Source organism: Pelophylax lessonae, assembly GCF_965119305.1.
Source record: "Pelophylax lessonae genome assembly, chromosome: 8".
In the NCBI taxonomy this organism is placed as follows: domain Eukaryota; kingdom Metazoa; phylum Chordata; class Amphibia; order Anura; family Ranidae; genus Pelophylax; species Pelophylax lessonae.
The window spans coordinates 68,822,565-68,847,368 of NC_138775.1; the positions used below are offsets into that span (position 1 = coordinate 68,822,565).

A 24,804-nucleotide genomic window follows, 5' to 3' on the forward strand; every position below is an offset into this window, starting at 1 on the left:
TTCAACATTAAACCTCATCTGCCATGTAGTTGCCCACCCCATTATTTTGTTCAGGTCCGCTTGTAAGGTTTCCACATCCTGCATAGAAGATATTGGCATGCTTAGTTTAGTATCATCCGCAAATACTGAGATTGTACTAGATATCCCCTCCTCTAGATCATTTATGAATAAATTAAACAGGATTGGTCACAGGACAGAACCCTGGGGGACCCCACTTTCCACACCCGCCCAATCTGAGTACTCCCCATTAATCACCACCCTCTGGACTCTCCCCTGGAGCCAGTTCTCTATCCAGGTACTCACCTTATGGTCCATACCTACCTTCCTTAGTTTGAACAGTAAGCGTTTGTGGGGAACAGTGTCAAAGGCCTTTGCAAAGTCCAGATACACCACATCCACAGGCTTTCCTTTATCTAGGTGGCAGCTCACTTCATCGTAGAAGGTTAATAGATTGGTTTGGCAAGAACGATTTTTCATGAATCCGTGCTGATTACTACTAATAATACCATTTTCATTACTAAAGACTTGTATGTGGTCCCTTAACATCCCCTCCAAAATCTTGCAGACTACAGATGTTAGGCTGGCCGGCCTATAGTTCTATATATCTCGGCCCCTTTTTAAATATTGGTACCACGTTGGCTTTTTTCCAATCAGCTGGCACCATACCCGTCTGTAAACTATCCTTAAAGATCAAGAATAATGGTCTGGCAATCACCTGGCTGAGCTTTTTAAGAACCCTCGGGTGCAAGCCATCAGGTCCCGGTGATTTATTTATGTTAAGTTTCTCTAGTTTAGTTCTAAGTCTATCTTCTGTTTGCCATGGCGGCACTTCCTGAGGTGTATTATTTAGTTTGGCCTTATAAGCTGGGTTAGTGTAGTGTGGTCAGGCCTCTAGCTATGCTGGAAACTCAGCCTACTCTCCTCCAATGATCAAACTTGTCCTGACACGCCCCCCGCTGCACAGCCATTCACTGGGAAGCTCAATGTTCTACTGCTGCTGCTTCTCGCCCCCCCCCCCCTCACACACACACACACACACACCTCTTATGCAGCTAAGAACAGAGGGAATGTGATCATTTATAAAAAAAAAGTATTTATAATTTTTTTTTTTATATCTATACAAAAATGTTTTGCATTTTATTTCTATTTTAATTAAATGGGCTGTTTTACAAGGTGATTGTTTACAATCCCTTTAACTTTAGAGATTTACATGGACTGCTATTGCTACCCTCTCCTAAGATGCTATCTGTAAACCAAAATTCCAGATGTAAACCCATTTAAAGGATCATGTACCTGGAATCAGATGTTTTGAAATGTAATCCTAAAACAATGACATTAAAGGATAAGTCCACCCTAAAATTAAAATCCCTGCATCCATAGATCTCCACAATCTAACAATAACCTATCTAGCCCTGTAAAGAAGAAATCAGTATACTTACCTTTTTTTAAGCCGCTCCTACCCAATCCCATGCTGAGCTGTCAGCCGCGGCTTCGCTGTGGAGGTGGGTGCAGAGGACACAGCTGACAATGGAAGCCCCATAGTAACTTTATGGGTGACGTCATTTCGCATTCATTTCACAGCCGTTGTTGGCTGTGTCCTCTGCACAGCTTCCACCGCTGGAGACCGGATCGGATTGGCTTCAAAAAAGGTATGTACACTGATTTCTTCTTTACAGGGCTAGATAGGTTATTATTAGATCATAGAGATCTATAGATGCAGAGATTTTCATTTTAGGGTGGACTTCTCCTTTAATGTTTGTGAACAGTGTGAACAGTTATTTTATACAAACCGATTTGCTTGCCAAGTTTACTTGCTCTTTAAGGATAGATTCTGATATGCAAATGCATTCCCATTTCCCCAGAAAGGATCAAAAACTTTCAGTGGAGCTTAATCTCTTAGTCATAATAGATTTATAGAAGGACAAAAAAAAAAAAAGATAAAAAGAAGAAAACTGAATTGTAAATCTAAAAAGTTCAAGCTTTCTATTCCATAAAAACATCACAGCCAAACGTCTTGGAATTAAAGGCCTTTGCAGGATATTCAGAGAGTCTATAAGGAGGTGGGGGTTTCAAAAGAAGAACTCGTAATCTACATATAATAAATATGAATTGCTTAATGATATATCCAGTCGATAAACAGATACAATAAAATAAAACTCTCATACTCCCAATAGTTACAATTCATACTTGATTAAACCCATATTTTTATGAGCTACTCTAAGGCCAATTTGGTAAGGTGGGTACTCAGGCACTAGATTAAGGTAGTATGTATAGGGAATCTGTGCTAAGGTTAATATATCTCCATGGCTGAAGCCTACCTCTATATACTCTCGAGAATATAATATCAATATAAAACCAGGAGGTGAATGGCACTGCCTGGAGCAAGAAATTATATATAAATAGATAAGTTGAGATGATCTAAACTGGGGATTGGTGAATAGATCCCACTTTTCCTAAAATCTCAGTAATGCTATAGTGCAAATAAACAGTTGAATAAATCTGATGTACATAGAAGAATAAATTCATAAATAATACTAATGATTAAATCCAAAAAAAAGTGACTAAGTGCAAAGAACAGTGTCCATGTGCACAATACATGAAATAAAATCAAGACCATGTGCATAAAAAATATAAACACATAAATAAAATATAATAAATAAAAAAAACTTGTACATAAGTGATTTCCTTATGAGGTGACTAAATGCAAAAAAATGTCCATATACACTGTGAATGAAATTAATTATTGATTCTTCAATGGTAATAAGTGATGAAAAACTTGCACATGAATTATTTACCTATGAGGTGACTAGGTGCAAAAAAATGACCATGATGACCAGATCACCAAACCCCAACAGGGGTAATAAGTCTCTTGATGATAAAGATGGTTGTAGTGTCTCTACCCAGCTGGATATGAAACCACGTTCCCGATGTAGAGAGATCTTAGTCTCAAAGGCAATAAATATGTAAAAAGAAATATGCACACATAGTGTAACCTGTATAATCCATGGAGTTTATATAAAGATAATATATCCACAAACAGAAATGTAGCAAACGCAGTGTAACAAACGGTGCGTTCCATGTACCGGAAGTAGGCGGAAGTGACGCGATAGCGCTCTACGCGTTTCGTCGATGTACAGGAGGAGATAGGGATCCAAGAGGACTACACAAGGTCACAAGGACCAATCTGAAAACAATCGCATACACCACAGGGTGCCTGCACTCCAGCACTCCTGTTACCTTATTTTACATACATTTTAGAGTGAAATGTTTTTCAGTGTGAAATGCGTCAACCTCTTCTCTCCCCTGTACATCTGTGTATTAGTGTTGCTCTTATGGACTTTTAATAATGGCATTTTTGGATCTTACGTTGGGAGTAAAGACATCCGAAGTGCTTTGTTTGGATTACCACAGCTGCGCCTGGGCATGCACCCTAGACTCCACAGATCACACAGCCATATTCCTGCTCGATCTTGAGCAGAGGGACTATGCCGATACGCTGTGGAGCAGTTGTGAGGGGGTTCCGATATGGCCCCATTCAAATCGAACTTAAATTGCCTGCAGAACATGAGAGCAGGGATCATTTTTTATGCTTTGCAACGCAAAGCTCCCTGTATGGCTCTGTTTGCAGCTTAGGGTAAGCAGTCAGGGCTCAACCACATGTTTTTACCTTCCCCCCATCCCCCACCGCAAGAGAACACTAAGCCTTAGAGTAGGACATCATTCTTTGCACTGGGAGCTCTGTGCCAGACTTTTTCCGCTACCTTACTGCGATTTCCAATCAAAAGCCAGACAGTTGCTCTACAATCTCATAATTAAACATTCCCATGTATTGCTGCCCTAATAATGTGTGCCTTAAACCTGCATAGTAATGGATGATTACTTCTGTGAAAGTCCCAATTCTCTATCTGGAAAGCGAAAAATATGCATGAATTCAATAAAAAGGCCTATTGTCCTTTTTGGCTAATGTATTGTCGGTAAGTATGCTGCTGGAGAATGAAAAGTGTTTGAAATCCAGGCTAGGTGAATAAGAAATGTAATCATCAAACATGAATTTCAAAGAGAACAACTGTGTACAACAGGCTGATGGACCCACTTGCATCCACCCCCGTAAAAGAAGGGTTGCTTGCTCACTGTCGTCTCTATAGATTAGAATGTAAAAGAAGACTACATGAATAATGCACGAAAGACACATTAAAACAATTGAAGCATCGATGTGAACTTTGGATCTTACATGAATTAGGCTCTTGGGTTAATAAAAACAAACACGAAGAGTTGGTCTGCTGTGTAAATAAGGCCAGTCGTTGACCGGAAGATCTCATGGGAAACTACGAGGCTTGCGTAACCTCAATACACTCACCAAGCACCGCAAGCCACCATGATTGGCACCTTCAACTTGTGCAGTATTTTAATGTAGAGGGATACCCCAGTCCAGCCACCTTCCCCCAACCAATACATTTTTATATATTCCCAAGAACATACAGTACCTTAAAGAGGAACTTAACTAAACAATTTCTTACTTTGTCCCTCTCCCCTTGCTTCACTCCAACACAAATGCAAATATTTTTTCTTAACCGTTCTTGTTTCTTTTTGTGCTGCAAGGCAGTACTTTCGGGTTTCGGAAAGGTGTCTCGATCAGATCCAGCGATGTTACACGAGAGCCTGGGCTGTCCAGGACTCTCCCTTCTGATTGGTTAAGACACAGCAGCAGGGCCCCATTGGCTGCCACTGCTGTCAATCAAAGTCAGTGAGCCAATGAGGAGAGAGAGGGAGTGGGGCTGGGCAGTGTCTTCGTGTCTGAATGGACACACACAGCAGTGGCTAGGCTCGGGTGCCCCCAAAGCAAGGTGTTCATCATGAAGGAGGGGCCAGGAGCCCCAGTGAGGAGGATCCGGGCTACTTTCTGCAAAACCAACTGCACAGAGCAGGTAAGTATGATATGTTTGTTATTTTTAAACCAAAAAAAAACATGACTTTAATATCAGTTCTACTTTAACTCCCAAAAAAGAAGTAAAGGGATTGTAAAGTCTCAAAGTGTTTCACCTTAATGCATTCTTCTATGCATTAAGGTGCAAATCCTTCTTTGCTGCAGCGCTCCCCCAGACCCCCCCCCCTTTTTCCTACCTGAGCCCATTCATTCCAGCACCAAGCATGAGCCCAACAGCTCCAGCTGCTGGCTCTCATCTCATTGGACAGATTGATAGCAGCGGGAGCCACTGGCTCCCGCTGCTGTCAATCAAATCCAGTGATCCAGGGAGCGGGCCGAATCCCGCTGTCTGTGTCAATGGACACAGCAGCAGGACTCGGGAGCATGCCCACATTGGTGCCTCCATGGAAAGCGGCTTTCCGTGGGGGCACCCGATGAAGAGGAGGAGCCAGGAGCAAAGCCGGGTAACCCCAGAAGAGAAGGATCGGGGCTGCTCTGTGCAAAATCCTTGCACAGAGCAGGTAAATATAATATGTTTGTTATTTTTATTTGAAAAAATCTGAACCTTTACAACTCCTTTAATTCAGTTTAAACACTGCTGCCAAACTGAGCTGCATTCTGCTTAGATTTTTTAATATACATTTCCATTGGCCCCCGACACTTTTTTAGTAGCTAGCTGGCTGCCAGCTCCCGGAAGACGCAGCTAGCTGAAGACAATCAAGATGGTGGCACAGGACCAGATGGATGTCACCTGAACACGATGTAGGTGAGTATGAGAATGCAGTATCACAGATAGCAAGTAAAAAAAAACAACATGGGGGATAAGAGGTACAAAAAGGTAAAGTGCTGCTATAAATCCTGGTGTCTTCACCGCGATCATGTGACAAACCAGGGTTCACCTTCCTCTTTTGTAGTGGCAGTGGGCAGTCCCTTCCTCTGCATAAGCCAGCACTCACATTATGATGTGCTACCATGGGTCTATGCAGCGTTCTTGTATGTCAAGGCTGTGTAATTATGCTCCCCCACGACAGTTGTAGCACTGACAGTCTGGGCTCAGAGAAAAGGGGTTAGGCGATGTTAAGCAACCTTGGTTGACTGACTCTGCATATCATTCAATACCAAAGAGAACTTGCAATGGGCACATATTTTTTTGTACACAGGAGGGGTAAGGTGCCTAAAAGAAACAAAAACATGCTGGACAAATGAGGAGTAAGAATAAGGTGAACTTGTGTTTTGCTCGCAAATTGAAAGATCCTCCACTTGCTTAAACTTTCCTTCCTTTCCCTTTCCGGAAGTAAAAAGTATACACTCCAAACCAATCCGGTTAGAGCTTACACAGGGCTGAGTACCCTCTAGTTGCCCCCATGTGACTTGGGCACTTGGGCCTGCCGATTGGCTACTGGAGCACCTAGTGCTGCATTGTGATAGGAAGAGGATAAAGTCACATTCTCCCCCATACCTGGAAATACAAAGAGGTTCACATCCGTCTGATTGGTGATTGGAGTCGAGAGAAACAAAAAGAGGATAAGCATAAGTAGTAGGGGATGGACAATTACGTACAACTCTTTCCTTGCCCTTAATCAGTGTTTCTCAACTCCTGTCCTCAGGGCACACTAACAGGCCAGGTTTGCAAGAAAACTGAAATACATCACAGGTGATATAATTTGCTTCTCAGTGATTGCAGTATTCTAGTCTGCATCTCCCCAAGGTAATACTTAAATATTATATCCAAGGTAAATACTTAAATCTGGCCTGTTAGTGTGCCCTGAGAACCGGAGTTGAGAAACACTAATCTAAATAGACAAAGCACTTGTTCACATTGTGTTTATTTATGGGGGGGGGGGGGATTTTAGGATCAATTTTGTTTTAGTACTTTTGTTTAAATTTATACATTTTAAAATGCATTGTATCTTCTTTTTTCTTTATACGTTTTTGTTTCTTTACAACTTTTCCCCTTGTTTTATCTTTTACAAATAAACAGTTTATAAATGACAAAGGATCCCTAGAACACTTTGATTTAAAGAGACAGAACGGCAGATTGTCTCCTTTTAGGCAGGATTACTTTCACTTAAACCGTCACCATCCAATAAGTCACTGACTTATTCACCGTTGCGTTATATTTTAGCTTGAGCTATTGAGTTCTGTACACAACGGTCTATGTTCAACCAAGAGAAAACAATCAAAACGGTGGCTAAAGCTCCACAAGATGGCTCAAAATCAGAATAAATATATAAATATGCAATATTTCACATGTACCCTCATTAAAAAAAAAAAAAAAATATATATATATACATATATATACACACATACATAGATAGATAGATAGATAGATAGATAGATAGATAGATAGATAGATAGATAGATAGATAGATAGATAGATAGATAGATAGATAGATAGATAGATAGATAGATAGATAGATAGATAGATAGATAGATAGAGATATATATTTATATCCTGTATATTTATTCATTTTTTTTTAGTATTTTATATTTATTCATCTTGACGATAATACAGAAATAAAATATATACAAAACCACTTTACATTCCTTATAAGTAGTATATTTACTTATCTACTTATCTTACTTTTATACAGTTGTGTACATCAGACATCTGAAAAAGAGCGATGGCATATACATTTGAGTAGCCATCTTGGTACTGCTTAGCAGTGCAAAACAGTGCTGCTGCTGCTCTCCGTTCTGCAGTATACATCTAGGGACAACACTCAGTACAAGAAACATATTACTGAGGCTTTAAGTAGGTATTGCCTAAAAAATGCAAGGTCTACTTTTATGGAAGCCATCACCCCAAATAAAAAAAAAAAAACATCTAATAAAAGCTTTAAAAAAATTAACCACCTAAAGGAAAAAAAAAACATTTGACTTACAGTGCATCCAGAAAGTGTTCACAGTGCTTCACTTTTTCCACATTTCGTTATGTTACAGTTCAATTTATTATTTTCCTCAAAATTCTACAAATTTATACCCCATAATGTCAATGTGATAGAAATTTGTTTGAAATCTTTGCAAATTTATTAAAAATAAAAAACTAAAAAATCCCATGTACATAAGTATTCACAGGCTTTGCCATGACACTCAAAATTGAGCTCAGTTGCATCCTTTTTCCACTCATCATCATTGATATGTTTCTACAATTTGATTGGAGTCCACCTGCGGTAAATTCAGTTGATTGAACATGATTTGGAAAGGCATACACCTATCTATATAAGGTCCTACCGTTAACAGTGCATCTCAGAGCACAAACCAAGCTATGAAGACCAAGGAATTGTCTGTAGACCTCCGAGACAGGTCTGTATCGAGCCACAGGTTTGGGGAAGGCTACAGAAAAATGTCTGCAGAATTGAAGGTCCCAATGAGCACAGTGGCCTCCATCATCTCTAAATGGAAGAAGTTTGCAACCATCAGGACTCTTCCTAGAGTGGGCCGCCTGGCCAAACTGAGCGAACTGGGTATAAGAGCCTTAGTCAGGGAGGTGACCAAGAGCCCGATGGTCACGCTGACAGAGCTCCAGTGTTTATCTGTGACAAGAGGAGAACCTTAAAGAAGAACAACCATCTCTGCAGCACTCCACCAATAAGGCCTGTATGGTAGAGTGGCCAGACGGAAGCCACGCCTCAGTAAAAGGCACATGACAGCCTGCCTGGAGTTTGCCAAAAGGCACCTGAAGAACTCTCAGACCATGAGAAACAAATTTCTCTGTTCTGATGAAACAAATATTGAACTCTTTGGCCAGAAATGCAAGTGTCATGTCTGGAGGAAACCAGGCACCGCTCATCACCTGGCCAATACAATCCCTATAGTGAAGCATGGTGGTGGCAGCTTCATGCTATGGGGATGTTTTTCAGCAGCAGGAACTGGGAGACTAGTCAGGAATGAGGGAAAGATAAATGGAGCAATGTACAGAGACATCCTTGATGAAAACCTGCTCCAAAGCGCTCTGGACCTCAGACTGGGGCAACGTTTCATCTTCCAACAGGACAACGACCCTAAGCACACAGCCAAGATAACAAAGGAGTGGCTACGGGACAACTCTGTGAATGTCCTTGAGTGGCCCAGCCAAAGCCCAGACTTGAACCCGAGTCAACATCTCTGGAGAGATGGCTGTGCACAACGCTCCCTATCCAACCTGATGGATCTTGAGAGGTCCTGCAAAGAAGAATGGGAGAAACTGCTCAAAAATAGGTGGTGTGCCAAGCTTGCAGCATTATACTCAAAAAGACTTGAGGCTGTAATTGGTGCCAAGAGTGCTTCAACAAATTATTGAGCAAAGGCGGTGAATACTTATGTACATCGGATTTTTTTAGTTTTTCATTTTTATAAATTTGCAAAGATTTCAAACAAACTTATTTCATGTTGTAATTATGGGGTATTGTTTGTAAAATTTAAATAAATTAATTGAATCCATTTTGGAGTAAGGCTGTAGCATAACAAACTGTAGAAAAAGTGGGGCGCTGTGAATACTTTCCAGATGCACTGTACATTTCGGTTGCTTCCTGAATGTACCGGTGACATCACTTCTCATCGAAGCCTCCTGGGAAACCCGGGTACCTGAAACCCTGCGAGAAGGTGCTTCTGCACTGTGTCTGTGATGTCACTGGTGCCTTCAGGAAGGAACTGAAACTTAGGGTCTGCCAAGGTTTTATTTTTTCAGCTTTATTTAGTATTGTTTAATTGGGACGAGGGACTTCTCAAAAAATTGTCCTTGCATTTCAATGCATATCTAAATTAAAGGACATTAAATATGTATAAAACATGATCATGAAAACAAACCAAGCAAGCACATAAATCGTGAAAATCAAATCCAAATTTTTTTCACTGAGCTTTGGAAAGAATAATGGGTGAAATTACATAGCAGTTTTCGCACTTTAAATTCCACTAAAAACTCTCCACCTACATCTCCCAGCTCGATATTACCAAGCTGTCAGATGACACATTGAATACTACAAGCACACAGAACGATGAAACCTGAGATCTGCCTCAGAGAGCGAATCCAGTTATTTTCCGCACTGCAATCTCAATATATTTAATTTCCGTATTGCGTCTCATTATATAAGCATCCACTTCAGACATCACAGGGCAGGACCTTGTTTTCCCAGTTTCAATACATCTCTGCAAATCGAATTCACAAGTACCCATTCCGCCTGGCTCTGTCATGTAACATGCTGTACATAGACTGATTGAGGTCTTTAGGATTTTACCAGGAACTCTGAACCATCTTCAATTACAGAATATCTATCTTTCATATTAATTGCATTACTGGATACGCACAGCACAACACACAATAGTATCACAGTAGCACATTTTCTGCTGCACAATGTGGGCTTATGTATGAAAAGTGTGGGATCAGGTAAAGTTCTTGTTGCCCATAGCCAATCAGAACCTTTGTCCCATTCTTAAACATACACTGCAGATATGACAAATGAAAGCTGATTGGTTGCTATTTTTAAAGCCTTTATGACACAGTTCTGGAGGTAGTTTCTTTTTAACCTACCTATGCCTAATTCAAGCAAGATCTTATGCCAGTTTTGGTAATATTGCCTACACAGGTGACAACTCCAGGTAGTTTTAAATACCGCCTTTCTAAGAACCTGTAACAGCGTCTGAGTCATAAAGAATGACAGCTAGTTTCCTAACCTGTAAACTGGATGTAAGTCAGTACTTGGAATGTGGCATATCTGTGCTAGGATGCTGTCATGTACTGTATGTGACAGTACCGTATCCCTGGCCCCATTCAGCTATCAACAGGCCCATGGGCAATGCCCATATTTGGGAAATTACTTGTCAAAGCCTGATTAAGAACGGAGAGACTAGTTCCCCATCAGGTCCGTCTGGCTGTTGATTAACAGTGAATGGTAGTGGGTGGATTCAAAAGCCTTGATTGGCCTGAATATAGGCTAAGGATCAGCCCACTGCCATGCGCTGTCAATCAACAGCCAGGCAAGTCTGACAGTGAACTAGTGACTCAGTTCCCCATCAGGCATCGTCCGCCCCCTACTACAAAACTCCTTTGCCAAGAACTTGTCAGAGTGACATGTGCAGCGGCTGGGGAGGTAGCAAGCGTACTGAGGGAGTATCCCTAATAAATCAGTGACAGGCTATCAATATTCTGATAAAAAAAAGTCCATTTCAATTAGTTGTCAGAGGTTTTTGGCTATTCTTTACCAAAATTTTGTTTTTTTTGGTATCTTATGAAAACACGTTGTTCAAGTGTACCTGTCAGCCAATTTTAATTAAAATATAAAAAAGCCCTGCCTAAGAACAGGAACCACAAATCACCTCCAGATAGGTGTGTTAGCCAGAAAATGTATCAGTGCGTGCAACACTCTGATCATGGTTTCACTGTACTACTAAGACTTAACTAACTCAACTTAGGTATGGAGTTAAAATGCTTTAAAAAGCAGTAAGTGTCTCCAAAATGTAAACTTCATATTTTGTTATGAAGATTTTAGAGAATGAAATTAAATGTAATGAAAAAGCGATCATAACCACTCTTCCTTCCTATTATCAGCATTCATTTTATTTACACACAGATTGCTCTGCCTGAAAAGTGTGTTCTCTCAAACCTGGCCGCACTATTCCTCCCCATTGCCCTTTCTTGACTGATGAGAGCACCGTGTCACAATATCTCTGATTTACTGGAAGAAGAAAGAATCTATGATGCCCTCTGGAACCAATTACAATCCAGCACTACTTTTTCCAGGTCCAATTAGAAAATACATCAAAAGACCATCATGTTTTCTTTTCTCTGGATTCCTCGAATCAGACAGATTCTACAACCTTTCAGACATCACCCCTCCAGGTCTTGCTAATAAGTCAACGAGATTCGTCACGTAGCTACACCAACATAATGCACAAAAAATGTCATTGATCTCAGTTCCATAAAATATTCAGACGCCAAACCAAAGGACTTACCAGGTTGTGATTGGTGGAGTTGGAATCATCTTCGGGGAATGGAATGTAAACAGCTAAGGCCACACAATTGGCAAAAATTGCCACTAATATAAATATGTCAAATGGTCTGAAGTGAAGGTTAAGGCCACAAAACGATTATTTATGAAACCATATAAAACATTAGTTTGGTGAACATGCTGGATTGGCTGGGAACATACCCAGGGCCCTCTATTGGAGCCTGACTTTAACTGGTTCCCTAAAATATGTTTGACTCAAGTAACATAGAAAGCTCTTTACTCAGATCACACAAGCTTCGAAGGTATAATATACCAATGAATAGGGATATATATATTGTAGTATGAGTCTCGCGCTGTCTGGAGAATTTTATTCTATATATTTAATATATATGAACCCTTCCTAGATGCTGCATGTACCGAAACTGCAAACCATACAGTGCAAAGCTTATGTAGAGGGGAGGGGGATACCGCGCTTCTGGGAAATAGGTTATCTAATCTCTAAATTAATTAGTAAACACAAAATACGTGTAAATTGGTGAAACTCTATAAAGATTATAGATATTAAAATACACTTATAAATAGGCTAAAAAGACGTTTTACTAATTTATTCACTTATTTGTTTAATGCACTAAGCACTTTATCTGTCACTACATTAATTATATGTATTTGCACAACTTTATTGGGCTAAGAGTGTGAGAAACTTTTCTATAATATTTATAACACTGATGCACTTTATACTTGATTGATCTATATGTAATGAACACCAACTATTTATTGATTTTAGCCTATTTATAAGTGTATTTTAATATCTATAATCTTTATAGAGTTTCACCAATTTACACGTATTTTGTGTTTACTAATTAATTTAGAGATTAGATAATGTATTTCCCAGAAGCGCGGTATCCCCCTCCCCTCTACATACCAATGAATAGGTTTTTACCTATCTTCTATCTGTCATTAGTAGATTCTAAGAGGTAGACAACATCCAACTGTTTTATACAAGTAATTAAATGATAAAAAATATTTTAAAAAATTGATCTTTGGAATGAAAGACCAATAGCCAGGGCTCACTATCTTGGACACCAACTACTAGACTATGTTGTTGTCCTTAATATTTAGAGAAACCCCTTTTATTGCAATTTGCTCCTGGATTTTTAGTAGCCAATGTGATTAGGTTTGTTGGGTCTTTTGGACAAAATGCAGCTAAGTAGCTTTTTACAAACTTGTGGATCTCATGACTGAAGGTCCTGAAATGCAGTAAGAAGTAGCACTGTAATGTCCCAAGCCATCTTATAAAAACTGGTCAAACATTCAAATATATTCCAGAACCTTGTAAAGCCCAAATAGCACATAGAGTAACTTTTCTGCTCATTGTCCATTTTAAATGATCACAGTTGGCAAATAGAAAAGAAAAGGATACTTCCATTCTACTATACTGATACAGGCTCTTCGGATTGGGTTATTCAAAGATAAACAGAAAAGGGCACGGGCTGGTCTATTGTTTGTTGAGCCTCCCCCTTGTTTTTTGCTCTTGGCATACTGTTGCCGTTTTTTCTGTGACAGGGATCCAACCGGCAGGGGCTCGGTGGCACTCATATTTTGGGCAGCCTTGGCCTGTCTAGCAGCATCAATTGCAGCTTGCCAAGATAGGACAGTCTGTTTGGATGGTGCTGAAGTCCTGGACTGGAGACTTGGCCCGTCAACAGCAAGTGGAGGTCGTTTGCTACTTGCATAGTTCGCCCCTGTGGGGAAAAAAAAAAGCACATTAAAGATATGTTTAGGTGGAAACTACTTTTTAATATAGATTTATGTATAGCATTTTATATTTATGTAATAGAGGATATTAAATAAAAAAACTCAACTCTTGCTTAGCCTCCTCCATTTTTTTAAACTGCTGTCATCCTGTAATGGCACTTTTTCACTGCAAGTACCGGCTCGGCTCTACTCGGCCCTGCTTGGCCCGGTTTGCTTTTCCACTGCTGGTACCGCATGGTACGGTGTTAGAACGGTTCGGTACGGTATGGTTTGCTTTTCCACTAAAGTAGTACTAAAGTTAAGTGGGTGGGATAACAACGGGGTGGGTGGGATTCTCTGACCAATCAGTGGCTAGTAGTGACTGCATGCAAAGGATTGTGGCATATGGTACCAGGTATGGTACCTCTTGGAACCACAATCGAGGTGGTACTGTTTTTGAGAGCCGTACCGTTCGGTTCCATGCAGTGGAAAAGCGCCGCCGTACCGTGCCGTACCAAACCGTTCCTACACCATACCATGCGGTACCAGCAGTGGAAAAGCACAAAAGCAAGCCGAACCGTTCGGTTCCATGCAGTGGAAAAGCGCCATAACTAAATCTCACTACAGGACTGCTGTAAAGTAATAAAGTTTACAAAGTTTAGATAATGTTTGTTACTCTGCTACAAAAAAAATAAAAAATTTAATAAACATTAAAAAACAAAGGGAATTATGAATATACTGAGAAGCACATACTTTCCCTCCTATCTACATAGATCCAATTGTTGTACTGGTTATTACAAAGTGAGACTTTAGGACCGGTAATTTTACTAATATGTTGATTTACCTCTACTTTGGACAGTGACTGATGGCCCTTCCCTTCCATGCATAAACCAATATTGTTTTTAAAATTAGATTTTTATATTTTTAACATTTAACAAGGACTTTGCATTATAATTACAATAAATATACACTGTAAACAACACCCTAACCCAATTTATTATAGTTACATGTCAGAACTGCTAATACTATTGTCAGCTCCATACATCGTCTACCTTGTCTATTTAGCGTACATTCTGGATTTTAACCTTGCTTATGCAACACAAAAATTGATTACTATCTCTGCCTAAATTCCTGTGAGACTTAAAAAAAAGGCGCCTGTAGAGTCTGGGCTGCAGAAGAGAAAGGCTGCTGACATCACATTTCACATGACCAAGTAATTAGGAAATCCTGACTGTCATATCAGTTTGGCATTGACCGAAGAAGAGAGCCCATCAATATGCTCTCCTGCAGATTCATGTACATTATTATAGATACACCAATAAAACAGACCACACATGGTAACACTAAAATGTAAAAGGAAACAAATGGATACAATCCATAGATAGACCAAAATAGCTCCAATTCTCTACTCAACAAATCCATTTGTTTATGTATATAAATTGGCTAAATATAGGGTGGGATTCAAAACCTTGCAGCTCCCTCCTGACTGAGAAATCTCTAAAGACACAGCAAAATAAACAGTACAGCCCAATTCCAAAAAAGTTGGGACACTGTACAAATTGTGAGTAAAAAAGGAATGGACTAATTTACAAATATCATAAACTTATATTTTATTCACAATATAATATAGATAACATATCAAATGTTGAAAGTGAGACATTTTGAAATGTCATACCAAATATTGGCTCATTTTGGATTTCATGAGAGCTACACATTCCAAAAAAGTTGGGACAGGTAGCAATAAGAGGCCGGAAAAGTTAAGTGTAAATATAAGGAACAGCTGGAGGACCAATTTGCAACTTAATAGGTCAATTGGCAACATGATTGGGTATAAAAAGAGCCTCTCAGAGTGGCAGTGTCTCTCAGAAGTCAAGATGGGCAAAAGATCACCAATTCCCCCAATGCTGTGGCAAAAAATAATGGAGCAATATCAGAAAGGAGTTTCTCAGAGAATAATTGCAAAGAGTTTGAAGTTATCATCATCCACAGTGCATAATATCATGCAAAGATTCTGAGAATCTGGAACAATCTCTGTGCTTAAGGGTCAAGGCCGGAAAACCATACTGGATGCCCGTGATCTTCGGAACCTTAGACGGCACTGCATCACATACAGGAATGCTACTGTAATGGAAATCACAACATGGGCTCAGGAATACTTCCAGAAAACATTGTCGGTGAACACAATCCACTGTGCCATTTGCCGTTGCTGGCTAAAACTCTATAGGCCAAAAAAGAAGCCATATCTAAACATGATCCAGAAGCACAGGCCTTTTCTCTGGGCCAAGGCTCATTTAAAATGGACTGTGGCAAAGTGGAAAAATTTTCTGTGGTCAGACGAATCAAAATTTGAAGTTACATAGTTACATAGTTAGTGAGGTTGAAAAAAGACATCAGTCCATCCAGTTCAACCTATGATGTGTGTGTGTGTTTGCTTTTAACCGTACATTGTATACCCCTGTATGTTGTGGTCTTTAAGGTGTCCATCTAATAGTTTTTTGAAACTATCAATGCTCCCTGCTGATACGACTGCTTGTGGAAGAGAATTCCACATCCTTACAGTGAAGAACCCCTTACGCACTTTAAGGTTGAACCGTCTTTCCTCAAGTTTTAGTGAGTGGCCACGTGTCTTATTGTATCTCCTCTCTCTGAATAGTTTGTTCCTTATGCTAGGGTCGCCAGTACAGTATTTGTACATTGCTATCATATCCCCCCTCAATCGTCTCTTCTCCAGAGAGAATAGGTTCAGTGCTTGTAGTCTTTCCTCATAGCTGATGTCCTCCATTCCCCTAATTATTTTTGTTGCCCTTCTCTGGACTTTCTCCAATTCCAGCACATCCTTCCTGAGGACCGGTGCCCAGAACTGGACAGCATACTCCAGATGTGGCCGGACCAGAGTCTTGTAGAGTGGGAGAATAATCTCTTTATTTCTGGAGTGAATCCCCTTTTTTATACATCCCAGTATTCTGTTGGCTTTGCTTGCGGCGGCTTGGCATTGCATGCCACTGCCAAGCTTGTTGTCTACCAGTACCCCCAAGTCCTTTTCCATCCTAGACTCACCCAGAGGTTTCCCCCCTAGTGAGTAGCTTGCTTTCTGGTTTCTGGCCCCCAAGTGCATTACTTTACATTTATCAACATTAAACCTTATCTGCCATGTAGTTGCCCACCCCGTTATTTTGTTCAGGTCTGCTTTCAAGGTTTCCACATCCTGCATAGAAGATATTGGCATGCCTAGTTTAGTATCATCTGCAAATACTGAGATTGTACTAGATATCCCCTCCTCTAGATCATTTATGAACAAATTAAACAGGATTGGTCCCAGGACAGAACCCTGGGGGACCCCACTTTCCACACCCGCCCAATCCGAGTACTCCCCATTAATCACCACCCTCTGTACTCTCCCCTGGAGCCAGTTCTCTATCCAGATACTCACCTTATGATCCATACCTACCTTCCTTAGTTTGAACAGTAATCGTTTGTGGGGAACGGTGTCAAAGGCCTTTGCAAAGTCCAGATATACCACATCCACAGGCTTCCCTTTATCTAGGTGGCTGCTCACTTCATCGTAGAAGGTTAATAGATTGGTTTGGCAGGAACATTTGGAAGTTCTTTTTGGAAAACTGGGATGCCATGCCATCCGGACTAAAGAGGACAAGGACAACCCAAGTTGTTATCAGCGCTCAGTTCAGAAGCCTGCATCTCTGATGGTATGGGGTTGCATGAGTGCGTGTGGCATGGGCAGCTTACACATCTGGAAAGGCACCATCAATGCTGAAAGGTATATCCAAGTTCTACAACAACATATGCTCCCATCCAGACGTCGTCTTTTTCAGGGAAGACCTTGCATTTTCCAACATGACAATGCCAGACCACAAACTGCATCAATTACAATATCATGGCTGCGTAGAAGAAGGACCCGGGTACTGAAATGGCCAGCCTGCAGTCCAGATCTTTCACCCATAGAAAACATTTGGTGCATCATAAAGAGGAAGATGCGACAAAGAAGACCTAAGACAGTTGAGCAACTAGAAGCCTCTATTAGACAAGAATGGGACAACATTCCTATTCCTAAACTTGATAAATTTGTCTCCTCAGTCCCCAGACGTTTGCAGACTGTTATAAAAAGAAGAGGGGATGCCACGCAGTGGTAAACATGGCCTTGTCCCAACTTTTTTGAGGTGTGTTGATGCCATGAAATTTAAAATCAACCTATTTTTCCCTTAAAATTATACATTTTCTCAGTTTAAACATTTGATATGTCATCTATGTTGTATTCTGAATAAAATATTGAAAATTGAAACTTCCACATCATTGCATTCTGTTTTTATTCACAATTTGTACAGTGTCCCAACTTTTTTGGAATCAGGTTTGTACATCAGAATACTGTAAAGAACATATGTCACACACAAGGCCCACGGGCCGAACCGTGCCTGCCAGTCCTTGTCATGTAACCCTTTCACTCAGTTTAGCAGGTGGATTGCGGTGGAACTCCAGTCTGCCACCTCCGGCTCTCAACCTCTGCTCCCACTCCCCGCAGAAGTCTTCTGTGTTTGCAAGGGACAGCTTTGCTTTAAGCAGCTTCTGGATTTAGATAGCTCTCCAGAATCTGAGAGCAAGAATGTTCTCAGGCAAGGCAGTGCCGCCTACACAGGGAGGTAAACAAACAGATCCGAATACACGGGTAGTAGAAAGAGGTAGGAGAAAGTAGAGATACAAGGACGCTTTAAGGAGGGGGGCTTGGTGATGCACACTGTGCATAGCGCACCCCTAAAAACTGCACTCTGTACACGCTGCAACCCTGAACTTTGCGTTCTGTACGTAGCACGCCCTTAAACCCTGCACTCTGTACACAGCACACCCCTAAACTCTGCATCCTGTACGTAACGTAATCCTGAACTCTGCGTAACTCACTCCTGAATAATAAAATAGTAGATACATAGTAGTACAGATACAGCTGGCCCTTTTAGGAAAACCATACTGCTGATGCAGCCCGCTATTAAATTGAGTTTGACACCCCTGCTGTAAAGTTTCTCACAAAACCTATAGTATACAAGGTTCCTTAAACCAGTGAGCACAAATCTTGAACTGCAAAACTCTCACAGGCCACCTAGACACTGCCTCAAAGATGCAAAATTTCTTACACATTTCGAGGGAGAGCTCTCGAGGGCTCTGATGAAAAGGATACATCCTTGAAAAGCCATTTTGCATCATCAAGGCAGTATCTAGGGAGCTATCAGAGTTAGGTAGTTTGAGATTTGTGCTGACTGGTTCGGGAACCTTTGGGTTTATGGAATATTTGAGATATGCATTTACATTAAGTACTTTTACCAGTACAAGACATTTTGTGTGAATAAAATGTATTGAAGATTACACTATGTTGGTGCACTGTCTGTATGTGCCATAGATATGTCTTAGAAGTTAGAAGATGATGCTATACACAAACTAGCTCAATAATGAACAGCTGTAATTTTTCCTATTTTATGTGTTGCTCTACGATCGTTCTGTCTGCCCCCCCCCCCATATCCTCCCTCCCCCCCGTGCCTCTGTGTCAGAAGGAGCCGATGGCTCCGTTCTGACACTGTGAATCTCCGAAAAGGGTGGACCCGAGGCACAGAGCAGTGCGCCTCGAGCCCGCCCATTTGTGTGACAATAGCGAATGAAAATTCGCTACTGTCTCATGGATCCTCCTCCTACTCCTCCTTGGCCAATGCCATTGGCCGAGGAGGAGGCGGGACGTGGGAGGACTCAAAGAGACGCGGGGACTGAAGAGAGGTAGCCGCCGCTACAACAGGTAAGTCAAGTGCACTGGGGCTTGGCACACTGTTCACTCTGCATTGTGGTCAATCAGTCTGCATTGAAATTGGGCACGCTGTGGTCACTCCGGATTGAAATTGGGCACGCTATGGTCACTCCGCATTGAAAAGGGGGCACGCTGTGGTCACTCCGCATTGAAATTGGGCACGCTGTGGTCACTCCGCATTGAAAGGGGGCACGCTGTGGTCAGACTGCATTGAAAGGGGGCACGCTGTGGTCACTCCGCATTGAAAGGGGGCACGCTGTGGTCACTCCGCATTGAAAAGGGGGCACGCTGTGGTCACTCCGCATTGAAATTGGGCACGCTGTGGTCACTCCGCATTGAAAGGGGGCACGCTGTGGTTAGACTGCATTGAAAGGGGGCACGCTGTGGTCACTCCGCATTGAAAGGGGGCACGCTGTGGTCACTCCGCATTGAAAGGGGGCACGCTGTGGTCAGTCTGCATTAAAAGGGGGCACCCTGTGGTCAGTCTGCATTGAAAGGGGGCACCCTGTGGTCAATCTGCATTGAAAGGGGGCACACTATACCTTGATTACTGAAGGCCCCTTTCACACTTTTGTGACCTCAAAGTCACGCAATTTTTTACAGCGTTTTTTGCCGCAAAGCAATGCATATTACATTTATGCATACATTTTGTACGGCCCCCGAATGATGTTACAAAAATCCAAATGGCCCTTGGCAGAAAAAAGGTTCCCCACCCCTGCTCTACAGTATATACACCGGCCTTTCTCAAACTTTTTAACATGGAGGAACCCTTAAAAATAACTTTTTGGTCTCAGGAAATCCCTGCTAATATTTACTGTATCTACAGTTTATTGTACATGCACAGAATGGTCACTTGGAAGAATGCTCCTTACATTTGTGGTCATTGAGAAGAATCTTCCTAACAGAAATTGCTCAAGGAACCCCTAGTAATTTCTAGAAGAACCGTAGCTGAGAAAGGCTGATATAGGGTATACTTCATATTTATTATAAAGAGAAAAGGTTCTCAGATGATAATTTGACTGTGTATGGGTCTGCCAATCAAGACCAACGGTCAACTGCCTAAATATCAAAAGGGTTGATGTAAATGTGTTTTTACCAAGACTTCACCTACACCCATATGCAGTGCCTGCACAATCACTTTCATTGTCTTCAGTACAATAAGGGTTTTCAACACCTGACCCATGTCCCTATCTGTTAGATCTGGCCATCTGAGTGGCTTGAATTATATAATCTTCTCAGCGAAACAACAGACAACACTTAGAGATTGCAGAAAGACGGAGACGTGACACAGAGAAGCAATGCCAGAAATAACTCCTTAGAATTAAATTCTGACTGGCATTTTTCAGCCTGAAGTTCTACTTCTCAAAGGGACCACGCAACAAGACTTACGCCCAAGGACATAGGAGCTACGTAGGTTGTACTGTCGTCATCCTATGGAGGGGGAAAGGAGGACTATTCTCAGAGACATGCATAGCAGTAAAGCAGTTTATGAGCGGCTAAATGACAGCTACATAGTCAAGACCTTAAACTCATTAACACCTCAATGCATTTTCCTGCAGTTCATAGTAAAACAATCATAATGATCAATAGCAGTCCACAGCAATCTTGTGTTGAAGCCTGTTACAAAAATAGGGTCAACTGAATTTTTGGTTTGTTAATCTGTATTTTGTCAATGTGTAGTAATCATGTACATCTGATGACAGAAAACACAAAAAACAGTAACAACAATAATCAGCCAAGCAACTGGGCAAATTAAGCCATAATCAAGAATCAAGGCCATGTATTTTCTGTAAAATGTCTGATCACTACTGTTCCCCTAAAATATGCAAGGCCAGAAGCATGGGCTCACTCCCTGCTTCACAGACATAATGCTGGCCACACACCTGGCAATTTTCAGTTAAATTCATCCACCCGAAATCGTACATACGATCGCAAGTAATTGCCCAAAACTGAGCAATCTACCACCAATGAGCTTGATCAAACACCAGAAGTTTAACAATTGTGAGGTACCAACTGAGCAATACATTAACAATTTCAATAAGGTTTATTTAAAGCGGAACTTAAGGTGGTTTTTGAGGCTGAAGGTTTTTTTTACCTTCATGCATTCTATGTATGAGGGCAAAAAACCTTATGTGTGCCGCTCCCCCTCACAGCCACCCCTAATACTCACCTGAGCCCCCTCTTGATATAGGGATGTGCATTGGAGCCTCAGCTTTCCTGGGTCTCTCTCTCCTCATTGGCTGAGACACAGCAGTAGGAGCCATTTGGCTCCCACTGCTATCGATCACAGCCAGAGAGCCAATTAGGAGAGAGCGGGGACACATAGAGCAGGGCTTGGGAGCAAGCATACACCAGTGCCCCCACAACAAGTGGCCTGCTCTTGGGGGCACTGGTCAAGGGGGAGGAGGCCGGAGCGCAGGTGGGGGACTCAAGAATAAGAGGATCGGGAGCAGTGTTAATTTTGGCAGCAAATTTCAATTTAGTTTTAGTCTTAGTCTTAGGACTAAAATGGCATTTTAGTTTTAGTCCCATTTTAGTCTTCTGCAAGTGTTTTAGTTTTAGTCGTATTTAGTCGACTAAAACTCCAGTATATTTTAGTCGACTAAAACGCCCTACATTTTAGTCGACTAAAACTCATTTTAGTCATCTATAATCAAATGGGTGTAGTTCAATTGTAATTTGTAATGCATTATTTAAGCATTTCTCTACAATTTCCAAACTCATTATATACTACTGCTGGTCCTGGAGTGAAAAATCTAATATGTTATTATTTATGCTTTGAGCATGCACCAGTGTTAATTTTTGGCAGCAAATTTCGATTTAGTTTTAGTTATAGTCTTTTGACTAAAATGCCATTTTAGTTTTAGTCGTATTTTAGTCTTAAGACTAAAATGCCATTTTAGTTTTAGTCGTATTTTAGTCATCTGAATTGTGTTAGTCGACGAAAACGTTTTAGTCGGTTTTAGTCGACGAAATTAACACTGATCGGGAGTGCTCTGTGCAAAACAATTGCACAGAGCAAGTAAGTATAACATGTTTGTTTAAAAAAAAAACAAAAATAAAACAAACCTTTAGAATCACTTTAAGCACTTCTAAATGATCTCTCCTCTGCCTCTGTTAATCACTATGTTTTAAAAAAAGCACGTGCCCAGATGTGTGGCGGCTTCCTCCAGGCATGTGAGAGCTGGCAGATACCGGATGTATTTAAATAACAAATCCAGCACCCAACAGGATCTTGATTACTTATTTAACCTTATTGGCATACAAGGTTAGAATCCATAATGATATAAGACCGGCTGAAAATCTGCATGCATGCATTTCCATGAATGCGCACAAATGCTGTCAGCTTCTAGTAGATGGGCACTGTAGTGCGCCCCAATATTTGTGTGCATGTGCGGATATCCACCGCACGTGCGCACATGTGCCACAAACTTGCGGCTTAGCAACACACTGCCTCCTGCGATAGCTGTGATATAGCAATCCTAGGAGGCAGCGGGGCTCAGCCTAGGTCAGAAACCCAGAAGTGAAGCAAAATTTGTAAAAAATAATTATATTTAAAAATATAAAAATATATAAAAATACATTTCTTTTTGCATTGGTGGAAAAGGGAGAGGGAGGGACAAAGTAAAACGTTGTTTCAGTGGATTAAGCCTGGCCATACACTATACAATTTTCTTATTCAATTTCCTTTAGATTTACCTTAAACTATGTAGTGCAAGGGCCTGCCTGACTGCATACAAATTGAAAGTGTTTAGGTTTGACCCTATATTACATGGTTTTGGTAAATCTAAAGGAAAGTTGAACAAGAAATAGTATAGTGTATGGCCAGCCTTAGTCTTGCAACTCTTGCAATTTTCATGTAAAAAAATATATGAAATAAAAAAATTAAAAAAAAGGAATATTCAATTGCACACAAGCTATGTTGTAATTTAATGTTATTAAAAATGATCTTTCCTTTTTAATTTGCATTCCCTGTAATTTTCTGTAGAATTCAATGCAATATGACAACCTGGAGGCGTTCTGCACATCATCAGAGTAAAGAATGCTCCCAGAAATGTAATTTCCTGCTTGTGCGATTGGCTCACCAGAAGTCTGCGCTACATGTCAAAATTTAGCCATCCTCTACAATATGAATTTCAGTTTTGGCGAGATCCTCCCCAAGGGCCAATCACTAAAGGGATGCATGCACTGCAGCTTTTCTCATTAGAACACTGAGAATTCACCAGCTAATTATAATCAACCAGACCTTCCCATTCAGAATCAGTCTACAAAGGACATGATGAAACAAACAGCTATTTCTTCAGAACAACAAAAGGTGAGAATCTGCCACAATGTACATTGATCAGCCAGAGGGGATGTTTTTTTTTCTGTACAAAAGGCAGGTTAATTTTTAATAAGAAAATAAAAATTAAAATAAAGCAATTTTGACAAAAAATGGAATCGAAAGCTCAATCTGTTTATCAAATGGCCACATCCATAGCCAGCTTAATGTGGTGACAAAACAATTGTATGCTGTATGTCTGCTATGAGTCAGTAGAGACTTTTGTTGGAGAGCAGTTGAATTGTGCTGGCTGCTATATGACTATCTTTAAAATGTAGGTCTCACTTGTAATTTTTCAAGCATATGAGTTACCTGGAATGTATCCTCTACTATTCAATATAATATACAAATATATATATATATATATATATATATATATATATATATATCCATATATACTGTAGATATATATATATATATATATATCTATATATATATATATATATATATATATATATATATACATACATACATACATATATATATATATACATACATATATATATATATACATACATATATATATATATATATATATATATATATATATATATATTACTATATAATAGAGTACTCTCCTTTCAAATATATTAAATGGGACCACACTTTCAAATCTACCCAACTCTGCGCTTGACATATGCTTTAGACCCCTTTCACGCTTGTGCGACTTGTCCTGTGACTTGGGACTGCAAAGTCATACTCTATGATCTCCAATGAGTACCGTTTATATCTGTAAGTCGCAACGATTTCAAAGTAGTTGCGCGACTTTTAGGTTGCATAAGTGTGAAATGGGCCTTAATCAAATGTCATGTGGTAGATCTTAATTTCATCAGGAATTAATATTTAATCCTGAACAAAACGACAGGAATGGAAAAATTGTCTTCTCCAGCATACAAGCATTTCCTAAACTCTGGGGGACAAGCACAATGACAACAATCCAAAAGTCATCAATAATTGATATGCTTGTGAAGTGTCAGTTTTTACTCCTGAGTACGTTCTGTAATGGTTCATTGACACCACAACACACATAAAATCGTACAGAAAAAGCATGGGCATTTTTCAGTGCATTGCTCTGTATTTTAATGCATATTTTTTTTTTTTT

At 40.4% G+C, this 24,804-nt stretch overlaps 1 protein-coding gene across 17 annotated transcripts in view; it reads right to left on the minus strand.

Moving 5' to 3' along the window:
- Nucleotides 1-24,804, minus strand: part of CACNA1D (calcium voltage-gated channel subunit alpha1 D) — a 537,366-nt gene that overhangs the window by 446,692 nt on the left and 65,870 nt on the right. For all 17 annotated transcript variants that reach the window (XR_014225629.1, XM_082266515.1, XM_082266513.1 and 14 more), the window contains exons 2-3: nucleotides 13,271-13,592; nucleotides 11,855-11,960 (exon numbers count right to left, since the gene is read on the minus strand). Coding sequence is in view for 16 of the 17 variants with exons in the window: in XM_082266515.1 (XP_082122641.1) it covers nucleotides 11,855-11,960; nucleotides 13,271-13,592 (428 nt within the window). In the remaining variant the exon portion in view is untranslated. The remainder of the gene's footprint in view (nucleotides 1-11,854; nucleotides 11,961-13,270; nucleotides 13,593-24,804) is intronic.